Source organism: Bos mutus, chromosome 2 (genome assembly GCF_027580195.1).
Source record: "Bos mutus isolate GX-2022 chromosome 2, NWIPB_WYAK_1.1, whole genome shotgun sequence".
Taxonomy (NCBI): Eukaryota; Metazoa; Chordata; class Mammalia; order Artiodactyla; family Bovidae; genus Bos; species Bos mutus.
Genome location: NC_091618.1, coordinates 44,230,444 through 44,242,736, shown reverse-complemented (window position 1 = coordinate 44,242,736; position 12,293 = coordinate 44,230,444). Strand labels below are relative to the sequence as shown.

At 36.3% G+C, this 12,293-nt stretch overlaps 1 protein-coding gene across 5 annotated transcripts in view; it reads left to right on the top strand.

The window, feature by feature from the left end:
* Positions 1-12,293, top strand: part of ABI2 (abl interactor 2) — a 98,558-nt gene that overhangs the window by 64,728 nt on the left and 21,537 nt on the right. For 3 of the 5 annotated variants that reach the window (XM_005904272.2, XM_070387891.1, XM_005904270.2), the window contains exons 4-6: positions 3,451-3,548; positions 6,607-6,753; positions 7,489-7,613. In XM_005904272.2, coding sequence (XP_005904334.1) covers positions 3,451-3,548; positions 6,607-6,753; positions 7,489-7,613 — 370 coding nt within the window. Of the gene's footprint in view, positions 1-3,450; positions 3,549-6,606; positions 6,754-7,488; positions 7,614-8,601; positions 8,785-12,293 lie in introns of all 5 variants that reach the window. The other 2 variants (XM_005904269.3, XM_005904267.2) reach the window with 1 other exon arrangement.

Sequence of the window (12,293 nt, the reverse complement as noted above, 5' to 3'; positions counted from 1 at the left end):
TGCCCAGAGGTCTGGTGGTCGGTGGTTTACATGAGCGATACACCACAGGGCTCAGTTTAGAATGTGTCTCCCTCTATTGCGGCAAGTTGTCTATTCCTGGAGAGTGCTTCCTAACAGAGGTGATATGCTCTGTGAGCTAAAGATACAAAGCTACTTTGTGAACTCTAGTATTTTTTAAAGAGTATGTACAGGGTATTGGAAAGCTCCGAGATTAGTAATGAACATTATATATGATATGCATGATATTATATATCAAGGTTCAAGGAGATACTGCATATACCAAAAAAGGATAGGGCAGGAAAGATAGGAGCACTTTAGAAACAGTATTAAGGTGTAATGATTGGCCTGATAGTTGGTGCTAGTTGTGATCTCCAAAGTTTGGAGATCAGAGAAAACCACTCTGGTCCTAAAGGAACTGCTCTCACTCTCAGTATTGTCTGCATTTCTTAGTCCAGGCCAGTGGGAAAGTATTTGATTTTGGTCATGCATTAACCTTTGTCACCTAAATGAAATATTTCTTCTGTTCTTGAGTGTTTCTTTCTGGCAGGGAAAAAATAAAAGACTTCTGCTGTTTCTCCATGTGCCTAATACCTGTTTCATTCAGCTCTCAGTGATGACTTTTTCCCTTCATGGCATCAAAAAATACCCACATTAACTGAATTATTGTTGGAATCAGCCACCAAAGTTTCATTCCAGTTCCCAAGTAAAACTTTGGAGAGAATGATTAGCACTGCTGTTTATGATTCAGGACCTCTGACTACACACTTGCATGCCAGATGATAGTTTTGCCTAGGTGTTTTTTAAAGTTTCATGTAGAACTGCTGTTATGAATTGGTGCAGTGTTGCTTTGTTTTCTCTGTCCTGAGTTTGTGGTATGTTCTCTCTCTCTCTCTAGTTAAATTCTCCTTCACCACACTCACGGTTAGTCTTGTGTTTTGCTCCTTGTCTGGAAACATTGGGTTGCCCTATAACTTCCCTCAAAGTAGTTGTTAGAACCATGATAAATATCCCATAAATATTTTTTTTACCAAATTATTTTAGATGTGAAATAGTTTAATTTTAATTATAATATAGATTTCACCTATGAAAATTGGCAATTTTTCTTTTTTTTTTTTTCATTTTCCTCAAATTAGATGGCAGTATTTATACTCTGCATAACATATTCATTGTTTTACTTTTAGTATAGAAGCATTTTTCTCAAGGAAAAATACCTTGAAGAAATACTGAGTTCTCTTTTAGCTTAATACAAAGGTAATACAGAACTACATATTAGTTGGACATTCCATAGGGACTCTGGTTTTTGTAAGTGGAAATCACTCGTGCAAATCCCATTTACCAAACAAATAGAACCATTTGATGATTCTACAGGTCAAAAATGTATCAAATTTTATGTATGGAATTGTCTACTATGCTTCAATTTATAGATTGTTTATTTCATATTTTTTGATAGATTTCAAGATTTATAGAGAAGATACTGCAATTTAAATGGAACACCTTACATACCAAAACCTTAAACAAATTAAAGTTGGAAAGCTGTTTTCAAATATTTTAGCTATTCCATATATAGAATAAAATTCTGTTTTATCCTTTTCTGTCCTTGCTCCTTTTCCTTCCTATTTCTAGCAAATTGATGTAGTTTAGTGTTTGGCTCACCTACTTCTCCTTCATCACTTAAAGTGACCTTGGGTTTTATGTTGTTTAAGGTTGAGCTTAAAGGACTTTGGTTACTACTTTTAAAAATCTCCTGGTATCATGAATTAAGATATACGGTTTTTAAAGCTATTGGTTATTTGTCATACTACTCCTAAAAATTTGCCCCAATGTGGATTAATTTTTAAAAAACTTCTTCTGGCACTTTTAAGATATGATCAGTATACCCTCTGCTTATTAATGAGGGGGAGAGCATAGATAAGTTAATTTTTATTCTTCCTTGATTACCAGTTTGTTTTGTATTTGTTGTTTAAAAGTAATAACAAAGGAGTACAGAAAAATGCATTGCCTTAAAAATATTGCTATTTCAAAGGTATCATTTGTCATTAAAGATTGTTTTAACATCACACACAACTTGTTCACTGGGCTATTCATGAGTTTGTTTCTTGATATATTTTTTCTTATTCAGATAACAAGTAGTATTTTAGGATTTTAAAATATTCCATTTAAGCCAGAGTTAATTTTGACAGCCTCAATATTCTGTATGTAATTATGATTTGTTTTCTTAAATTTTGTATTTTAAAATTATAATTATAAATGTATTCTGATTTCAAAAGTATAATGTCTTATAGTTTCATTTTATAAGTATAATTTGAATACTCTGGACATACTCTTAGTGGAAGAGTTAAGATCCTTTTTTGAAGTGTTTGGCAGTCCAGAATATTAGGAGCTTTAAAATAGAGTCAGGCATGAACACACATGGTGAACATTATTAACTCTAACCCACTGGTAATCTCAAACAACTTGAGATTGCATTTGAACTATATTCATGCATGACTTCTCTTAATGCCTTAAGATACCCAGATTTCTAGGGCTTTCTGCATAAGTGCTCACTTCCTCCTTTGGTGGCATCCTTTTCTGGTGGCAATCCACACTTGTTCCCAGGTCACCCAACTTTCCCACACTTGGGTTTTCAATTGGGGATAGAATAGTGAGGAACACAGCTTAGCTCTGTGTTCTTAGCTCTTAGGATTGTGTTGCATCTTTCTCATGCCTAAATTAATCTTCATTTTGGGCCTGAGTGGGTTTAATTCCCATTGGAACTAGGACATTGCCAGTGGCCACTGTACCACTAACAGTTGAAAGGTATACCTCAGCCCCACCTTTCTGGTTCAGATGTTTAGGAACATGCCTTAACTTCTGGCAGTTCTCAGGTAGGTGATTCCTTCATAAGAGAACATTAATAAAATCTGAATTGTAAGGCTGATCCACAGTTTATAAAAAGGAAATTTTCTCTGTATGATTTAACTTTATATAATACTCTCTACTTACAGTGGATCAAAACTAAAGTTGCATACTTTTGGGGGAAAACATGTATTATGTTTTCTTATGATAAGCTTGCTATTTAAAAAACAAGGAATTGTTTAAAGGCATTGTTGTTTCTGATTGAGTTACTCTTATTGAAACTGAAATTTTTATAGTTAACCTATTTAATTTCAATTGAATGTCGTATCAAACAGTCTAACCAGTGATCTGTTGGTGTGATGAGCTAATGGCAAATAAAGTCTTTGCATACATGTTTATAATCATTTGAAAATCTCATGTTAGGAGGAGTCCTTTGAGTACAACTGTAGAATGATAGTAGAGTAGAAATTGCATATGAAATGCATGGCCTCTAATTTTTTTTTTCCTATTTAAACCTTCCCCTCCTTTGTTAAATAGCATAATGTTATTTCCCGAAAGTGGCACTTTGTTTCACTGCATTCAAATTAAATTGAGTTTTCCTCAAAATTTTTTTAGGTGAGTACCCAGAATATGAAGATGGGTGGGCTGCCGCGTACAACACCACCAACACAGAAGCCCCCCAGCCCCCCGATGTCAGGCAAAGGGACACTTGGGTGAGTATGGAACTAAGTAGTAATTGCAAACCATTTCATGTACTGTGTGAAAACTAAACACTATATATATGTTTAAACTATTTTTAAATATTTGAAAAGAGAATATTTTCTTCCTAAGATTATCCATTTTGTGTGTAACCTTCCCAAAAGGAAAACATCTTTTATACTTTAAATTATACCTAGGAAACATCTCTCTACTTTAAAAATATTCTGTTTAGAAATTATTTTTCTAATAAATTTTAAATTTGAGGTAAAATCCTAGCCTAAGTTCATGGCTTATTGTAAATTGCACTCTAATTCCTATTTTCAGAAACTTTTTTAGTCTTTTCTGTTATAATTGACTCTTCTTATTCTGACTAGTCTTCTGAAGAAAATACTGTGCAGATTATAGAATTCTGTATATCTTGTTTTTTTATGAGAAATTATGAGCTTTCATTCGGTCTACACACTTGGGCTCCAGATTTGACATAAATGGTCAGTTAACAAAAAACCTTGACCTTTTTATAGCATCTATAGTTTCTTTTATAGCATCTTAATACAAAAACTTGGTTTATCATGATCAAGGTTTGTGATCAGTTGGGCATAATATTGCCCAGAAGTTGGGTGACTAAAATTGTGGTCCTGCTCTGCTCCTGATGTGTGGTCTTGCATAGTAAGCCACTTAGCAATTCAGTTTTTTCATCTGTAAAAGGGGGTAATATTTGTCCTCTGTCAACTTTTCAGGGTCACTGTACCATGAATTGGATTTTTTTAAAAAATGTATAAGACAAAGACAAAATGCCTTTATTACCATTGGCTTTGTGATATATGCTTAAAAGTTTTTAATTGGAAATCTTGGTTTTTGGCCCCCTCACCAAAAAGCAAACAAGAAAACCAGACCAAAAAACCCAGCAACCTAATCAGTCAAAGAAAGATAATGGAGGAGGAATTAAAGTTAGGGCAGTGGAAAACAAAAGAATAAAATCAGATTTCCAGCCAGAAATAGGGTGGTTTTATTTGGGAAGGACAAAAAAAATTCTGCTTAGGTTAGAAAGGAAAAGCTCTACTAGCTTAAATAAGATTTAAGCTTCAGAGTAGGATGTAGATGTCATGGTATGTCATAATTGTACAGGGTAAGAGTAGAGATCAGGTCAAGAGGGAGTATTTTATTTTCCTGTGAAATGTCTATATTTCTGTCATGTATAGTTTCTAATGGATTTTATTAGGTTTTGAATCCAGATTGTTAGCAAGATAATCCTAGTTAAGTAAAAATTTCCATTGCTCCCAAATTTTAAAGATGTACTTGTACACTAATATTTGTCTTCCTTGTATATTAGCAAGGGCTCTGCAGGATTCCTGAAGGCCAGAGTGGCCGAGCATCACTAGCCACTTGATGGTCACAGCCTGACTTCTTCACAGTCTTGGTTCAGGCACCATATTTTGTCCTCTCTCCCTAGTTTTTTACCTTTTTTTTTTTTTTATCATTGTCTTCATTGTATAGGCTTCCCTGGTGGCTCAGCTGGTAAAGAATCCGCCTGCAATGAGGGAGACCTGGGTTCATTCCCTGGGTTGGGAATATCCCCTGGAGAAGGGAAAGGCTACCCACTCCCAAGTATTCTGGCCTGGAGAATTCCATGGTCTATATATATCGTCCATGGGGTCGCAAAGAGTCGGACACAACTGAGCAACTTTCACTTCACTGTGTAGTTCTTAGTTGGCAAAGGTTTTTGTTCTGTTTTCTTGGGTGACACAGAGCATTTTTATTGTCTGGGGAAAATTGTTTGGAAATCCATCAGTTTCCTATCTTATGGTGTTTTATATGTACATAATTTCAGAGATGCCTAAACTTCTTTATAGTGTTTTAAATTCAAGGCCCTGACATTCCTTTCTTTTTTTGACCCAATATCTTATCTAGTGCCCCTTATTTACTTTTTAATAACGTGTATATTTGTTTATGCAAGAGGATTTTGAGAGTAGTAGAGTAGACAGAGTCTTTGCAGAGTAATCTCATCCAGAATCAATGAGCCGAAACTTGAGTGGATGAGAGAGAATAATATTTAAAGGAACCTTGGGAGCTTTTGAGGATGTGAATTATTGAGAAATATAGAAGTCAGGTCAGCATCATCATTTTAGGGGAAAAAAGCTCTTTAATTTTCATATCTTGAGATCCAATTAAAGATCAGAATCTTATCTACATAATATCAATTTCACATCAGCTGAGTATTAATCATTGCCATCATGATGGAAACTTAGAGATGAGAATTAATGATTCCTGGTGTACCAGTGTGCATCCTGCTTCCTGTATTCCCTTTCCTGATCTTGTCATTCTTTTAAGAAGAAAGTTTGAGAAAAAGAGAAGTATGCTAATGAAATGCAGACTGTTCTGTACTTCAAAGTAAATAAGATAGACTTAGGTGATCTGTTTTTTTTCTTCTCTCCCTTTTAAATGTTGAACTCTGAGCAGGGTAAGAGGTAAGAGCGGTCATGGTGAAAGGTTAAGGAGGATGTGAAGTGAGAATGGAAGGAGAGGAGATTAAATTATGTATTTCTTTGTGTGGATGTAGTTTTACTTCTATGTACTTATTGCATAGAAAGAGAAATGAATTGTTAATGGTTGCTGTTGATCATCAATGTGGGGGTTGTAGAGCCAGACCCTGTAGATTTATTTACCCTATCTTTGATTATTTTTGGTTAGGGAGAGAGGGATGAGGAAGATAATTAGTGCATTTGTGAAGTGCAGTTGGGAGAATTTAATGTGACACTAAACTAATTTGAACTCATCTAAGAAGAGAGTCTGGGAAACACTGGCTTACCTGGGGGAGAAACTTCATGCTCTCAGAATGAATGAACAAAATTAGTGTAGGGAAATGAGGTCAAAGACTAAAAAAAAATAACAGTATGCATCAAAGCCCTGATGGTGGAGAAGTGATACTTAAGGGAAGATGGAAATTGGTAGCTGGGTTTTATTAAAACACATTTTACTACCTCTGAGTACAGATTGTATTTCACTACTGGCAACTCTGAATTTATTGTGCCGAGACTTGCTAATCACACGATACATACGCTCTTCTTTTTGTAGGCGGCACTCCCCCTATCGCACACTGGAGCCAGTGCGTCCTCCAGTGGTACCAAATGATTACGTACCTAGCCCAACCCGTAATATGGCTCCCTCGCAGCAGAGCCCTGTGAGGACAGCTTCTGTGAATCAAAGAAATCGAACTTACAGGTATTTTCTCTACCTCAGTGCAAAATGGGATGGTCATAGCACCATTATTTGTTCAGATAACTTCAGCTAAATCTCTCTCATTTTCCAAGCACTAAGTTCTTTTCCTCACACTACTCCCCCAAACCTCATCTGATTCCACCTCTCTCTCCTCATGTTCTGATGCAACTTTGAGCAGCCAGGAAGTTGAAAAAGGACAGACATCTCAAAGTGCAAACTCTTCTGCAAGACTGATAGTTATAGTTGACCTGAAAAAGAAAATCACTGACCAGATACGGGGAATTTCACGTTGTTTTTTGGTGGTACTTTACAGATGAAAAACCATATGCAATAAAACATTAATATGGCATAATATGTCATGATATCATTACAAGTAAAATTGGACAAATAATTTGTTTCGGAAAATTGTTATAAAAGCTATTTCTTCAGACAGCCATTAAACTGGAATAAAAGAAAGTAATATTATTTTCATGTGTTGAGCCCCATCATTTGTCCCTTATATTTATGGAGAAGTTTTGTTTTTCTCAATTTCTTTAATATACGTTTATTAAAAGGTGGCCAAAACAAGTTTCTTGAACTCAAGTTTTTTCCCTTGCTTTATAAAGAAATTCATCTCTGAAATGGAGGGCTTTTGATTTACCATCTAGTAGCTATATTCATTTCAGAACATTCTGGAAAATGCTGGTGATGTCTTCCTGTGCATAGATGCTCATGTTTTGGTGGCTCTTACTTCTGCAGCAGCAGCGGGAGTAGTGGAGGAAGCCACCCAAGTAGTCGGAGCAGCAGTCGGGAGAACAGTGGAAGTGGGAGTGTGGGGGTTCCCATCGCTGTTCCTACGCCCTCTCCTCCCAGTGTTTTTCCAGGTAAAACGTGAATTGTGCTTCGTCTTCATCTGTCCTTTCTGAGTTTGTCCTTTCAGTTTCTAATTTAATTACACTGAGCTTTCTTCATAATCAGGATTTTTTTTCTCTTGAAGACTCTGTAAATGTTGAGAAATCTTTCTGCATTCTGCTATTTTTAACCAAATTATTTGTCAGTTTATGTTCAGATACTTCTCTGTGATTTGGAGTTATGTCTTTGGTGCTGTGTCTTGGTTGGCACTTAGAGGTTGCACCTTGGAACGAGTGACATGTTTAACTCCAGCTGGTGTTATAACAGTGCACGCCTTTGGACACAGTGCAGTCTCGGTGTAAGGAATCGTATCGGTAACAGGATTGGGCAGATATAATTTCAACAGTTCAATCTAGTGGACTCTTGGAACTTGAGTTGCTGAAATGCACAGAAAAATGTACTTGTTTCATCTGAGGACATGAAACTTAGTTTTAAAAACCTGACACACAAGACATAAGGATGGAAAATTACATATTTAATTTACTTATAATAACAAAGAGATAACATCTTTTAAAAAAATCATGAAAAAGAGGTTTGTATTTCTCTCAGTTCTTTTTACCTGATAAGATATTTATGTCTGGAATCTTTATTTTCTGGTTTGAATGATTCAGAAGGGAATACTATTGTTTTCTACTGTGTTATGTTTAGCTTTGTATACTATTTACAGAATGTTATGTTAAAAGCAACAACATAAAGGGGGCTTTTCTTCCAGTGTGTTGGCTATCAGGTAAAAAGGAATGCTTTTAAAAGTCTGGACGTTATCCTTAGCATCTTGAATTACTTGCTGTAAACCTCATAATCCTTTAACATAAGCTTCATTCTTTTTTTTTTAACGCTCTCTTCTATTCTTTGGCGTTGATCAGCACTGAGTATCTAACACTGAGTTCTCTGGTGCCTGTTCTAGTCCTGCCTGATGGAACTGCCTCACTAATGCTGCCTCTCACCCCTCTCTCCCCTCAGCCCCCGCTGGCTCTGCTGGTACTCCACCCCTTCCTGCTACTTCTGCATCTGCCCCCACCCCTCTTGTTCCTGCAACTGTCCCTTCTTCCACTGCCCCAGATGCTGCCGCTGGGGGTGCCCAGACCCTTGCTGATGGCTTCACTTCTCCAACTCCCCCTGTTGTTTCTTCCACTCCCCCTACAGGTGAGTATTGGCTTATTCCTCGCAGGCCGATTCAGTCGTCTGGCTCTGGCTCGTCTTACTTGGAACTCTGGCTTCATGTTTTTTGTCTGTGTTTTGTATAAAAAAAAAATCTGCAGAATAATGTACTAACTAGAAAATGGCCCGTGACCGAAGAGTAGAATTTCCTGAGGAAATCAGAGTAAAGTTTCTCATTTTTCTGATGTGCTTGTGCTTAGTAGTTCAGTTGTGTCTGACTCTCTTGTGTGGATTGTGTCTGACTCTCTTGCGTGGACTGTAGCCTGCCAGGCTCCTCTGTCCATGGGGTTTCCCATTCAAGAATACTGGAGTGGGCTGCCATTTCCTTCTCCAAGGGGGTCTTCCTGAAGCAGGGATTGAACCCACATCCTCCTGCATTGGCAGGTGGATTCTTTACCACTGAAGCACTTGGGAAGCCCAGTTAGTAAAGTACTTCATAGAATGTATGTGTGTGCTGCTACTGTATCTAGGTGTTTAATGTTTTAGAAGACATTTTAAAAAATTCATTTTAATTCACGCATTTTGGATGGTGTATTATGGCTTAGTTTCTGTACCAACACTTTTTAAGAAAAGCATTCTGTACTGGGGGTATTTAAACCTGACCTGTCCTTTTGCTCTACATACAGCTCTGTTAGGCCACTACAGCTAGTTAAATGTAAAAGTCCTGTTACGCTCGTACATCAGTGGAGTAAGGAATACATCTTGAAATCCGCTGTAGGCCTACAAAGTACAGATTCATTTCCACCTAGAGTCAGCATTATAATTTAATAACAGGTGCTGGTTCCTAGTCAGCACTGAGTCAATATCTGTTGTATGAGTGAACAATAAGTTTTTTTTTTTAAACAAAAAGCATAATTAATGCCTTAATAACAATTTATATAGTCTCTGTAATGTACTGTTTTTGAATCTCCAGATACTTTTTTCTCTTTATTAAGGTCTGATTTATATACAGTGAAATTCACCCTTTCTAGTGACTTCTTAGAGTTTTGACAGATGCATACAGTGATACAAGCACGGCTGCAGTGAAGGTGCACACCAGCCCTGACGTCCCCAGATTCCTCCACGCCCCCTTTGTACTCGGTCCTTCCATTTTACTCATTTCACTCTTTGCGCCTGGCAAGCTCTGTATCTGTTTTTTTTTCCCCTCTAAAGTTTTGCCTTTGTAGTAATATCACAAATGGAAGCATACGTAATGTACTCTTTTGAATCTGGCTTTTTGGCACAGTGCATTTGAGATTTATCCATTATTACATGTTTTGTTATTTCATTCCTTTTTTTATTACTGAGTAGTGTTCTGTTGAATGGATTTACCAGTTTGTTTACCCTTTTCCTCAATCCAAATTGAGGGACATTTGGGTTATTTACAGTTTTGGGTGATTATGAATAAAACTGCCAAATATATTCGCATACAGACTTTTGTGTGAGCACAGGCTTTCATTTCATTTGGGTAAATAACTTAGGGAGTAGGATTACTGGGTTGTATGGTAAATGAATGCTTAACTTTATAAAAACTGGATAGCTGTTTTCCAAAGTGACTGTATAGTTTTGCACGTCCACCAGCAGTGCGTAAGACTTCCAGTCACTCTGCATACATGTTAGTACAGGGTACTGCCGTAAGGGCCTCCCTGGTGGCTCAGACAGTAAAGAATCTGCCTGTAGTGCAGGAGCCCTGAGTTCAGTCCCTGGGTCAGGAAGATCCCCTGAGAAGGGAATGGCTACTTACTCCAGTATTCTTGCCTGGAGAACTCCATGGACAGAAGAGCCTGGCTGGCTGTGTAATTGTCTTTACGTATATATATATATATATTTTTTTTCTTTTTTTAAATTCAGCCATCCTGATAGGTGTTTAATAGTTTGTCGTGTGGTTTTGATGGACATTTCCCCAGTGAATGATGATGTAGAACATCTTTTCATGTGCCCATTTGCCATCTGTTTATCTTTTTTGGCAAAATGCCTGTTCAAATGTTTTTGCTTCCCCCCCACACCTTTGTAATTGGTTTGTTTGTTTTCTCATTAAATTCTTATATATTCTGAATATGTCTGATTAATTTTGTGATTTGCAAATATTTTCTTCCATTTTGTGACTTACCTTTTCATTCTCTTAATGGTGTCTTTTAAAGAGCAGAAGTTCTTTATTTGGATTAAGCCCAGTCGTTGCTGTTTTTTCCTTTTGTGTATTGTGCTTTTTGATGTTGTGTTTACAAACTCTTTACATAAGGTCAAAAAGAGCTTTGTCTTATTTTCTTCTAGAAGTTTTTAGTTTTAGGTTTTTATAGTTAGGGCTGTGGTAAACTATAGTTTTGTTTTTCAACTCAAAGCAGAATAAATACCCTTGTTAATGGTTTGAATAGAATCTCTATTATGTAATGTCTTTGGATCACTGAAGGCTTATAACATGGGAAATTTTAGGCTGGATCTAACTATATAAAATTCATAATGGTGTTTTTAGAGTTTTTAACTCAGTGATTCTAGCTTTAAGATATTACAGATTGATTCCTAAAATGTCAGTGTTGTGTATCTGGTGATTCAAATGACAGAATATACCTTCTTATAGTAGTTTATTAGTTTACATGCTTTTACACTTTTACCATGGCTATGTAAACTTGACAGTGGATTATGTTTAAGCTTGACTACTCAAGATTTTTATACAACAGAATTGAGTTTTAGGTTTTGATACTGTCATATATATGAAGAGTAAATGCTGTAGCAGGTCTTGAGTGCTTTTATAACATTCTTTATATGAGTATCCATATGAATCCAAGTTTGATCAATTTTATAGCTCCTGTAGATCAGTTTTAGGCATGTAAAACCATTTGACAGTCATGGAAAAGGTGAATTGTCGGATTTTTCTCTACCACCTCTTCCCCTGCCTCCCTCCCTCATGTCTTCTTTCCTTTTCCCCATCCTTCCACCTTTCATTCCCTCACCTTTCTCTGGCCTCCTCCTCTTTCCCTCATTCTTCTCTCTCCTCCTCTCCCTTCTTCTCTTCTCTTGACCTGCTCTCTCATGGGTGCTCCAGTGCTTGATCTGTCTATACAGTAGGCCCTTAACTAATGATTTTAAGTTGGAGTGGAATCAAGATAAAATTTAAGAACTTGATTGCGTTAGATGGTTGGATGGATTAGAAAAGAGTGTCTTCTGTTTGCATTAGTTGGTGAAGTACTCTGAGCAAAATGTAGTGAAATTGTTGATAAATATGAACAAGTTCCAGGATGATACTAAAATTAGATATATTTGATACAATTTTTGTATCTTAGCTTTTTTTCATAACTAAGTTTTCTAAACTCTAATTTTAAGACAAAATAACTTTAGAGAAGGATATTTTTGATTGAGATATGTGATTCAGAATTCTTGACTTCAGAATTATGTCACTTGACTTTTTGCTGAAATATTTTATGATTTCCTTTAAATAAATTGGTTTGCTATTTTAAATTTACTATTATTGTTATTTTGGAATAAGACTGTGTGTCAAACATTTTTTCTTTTGCTTTCCT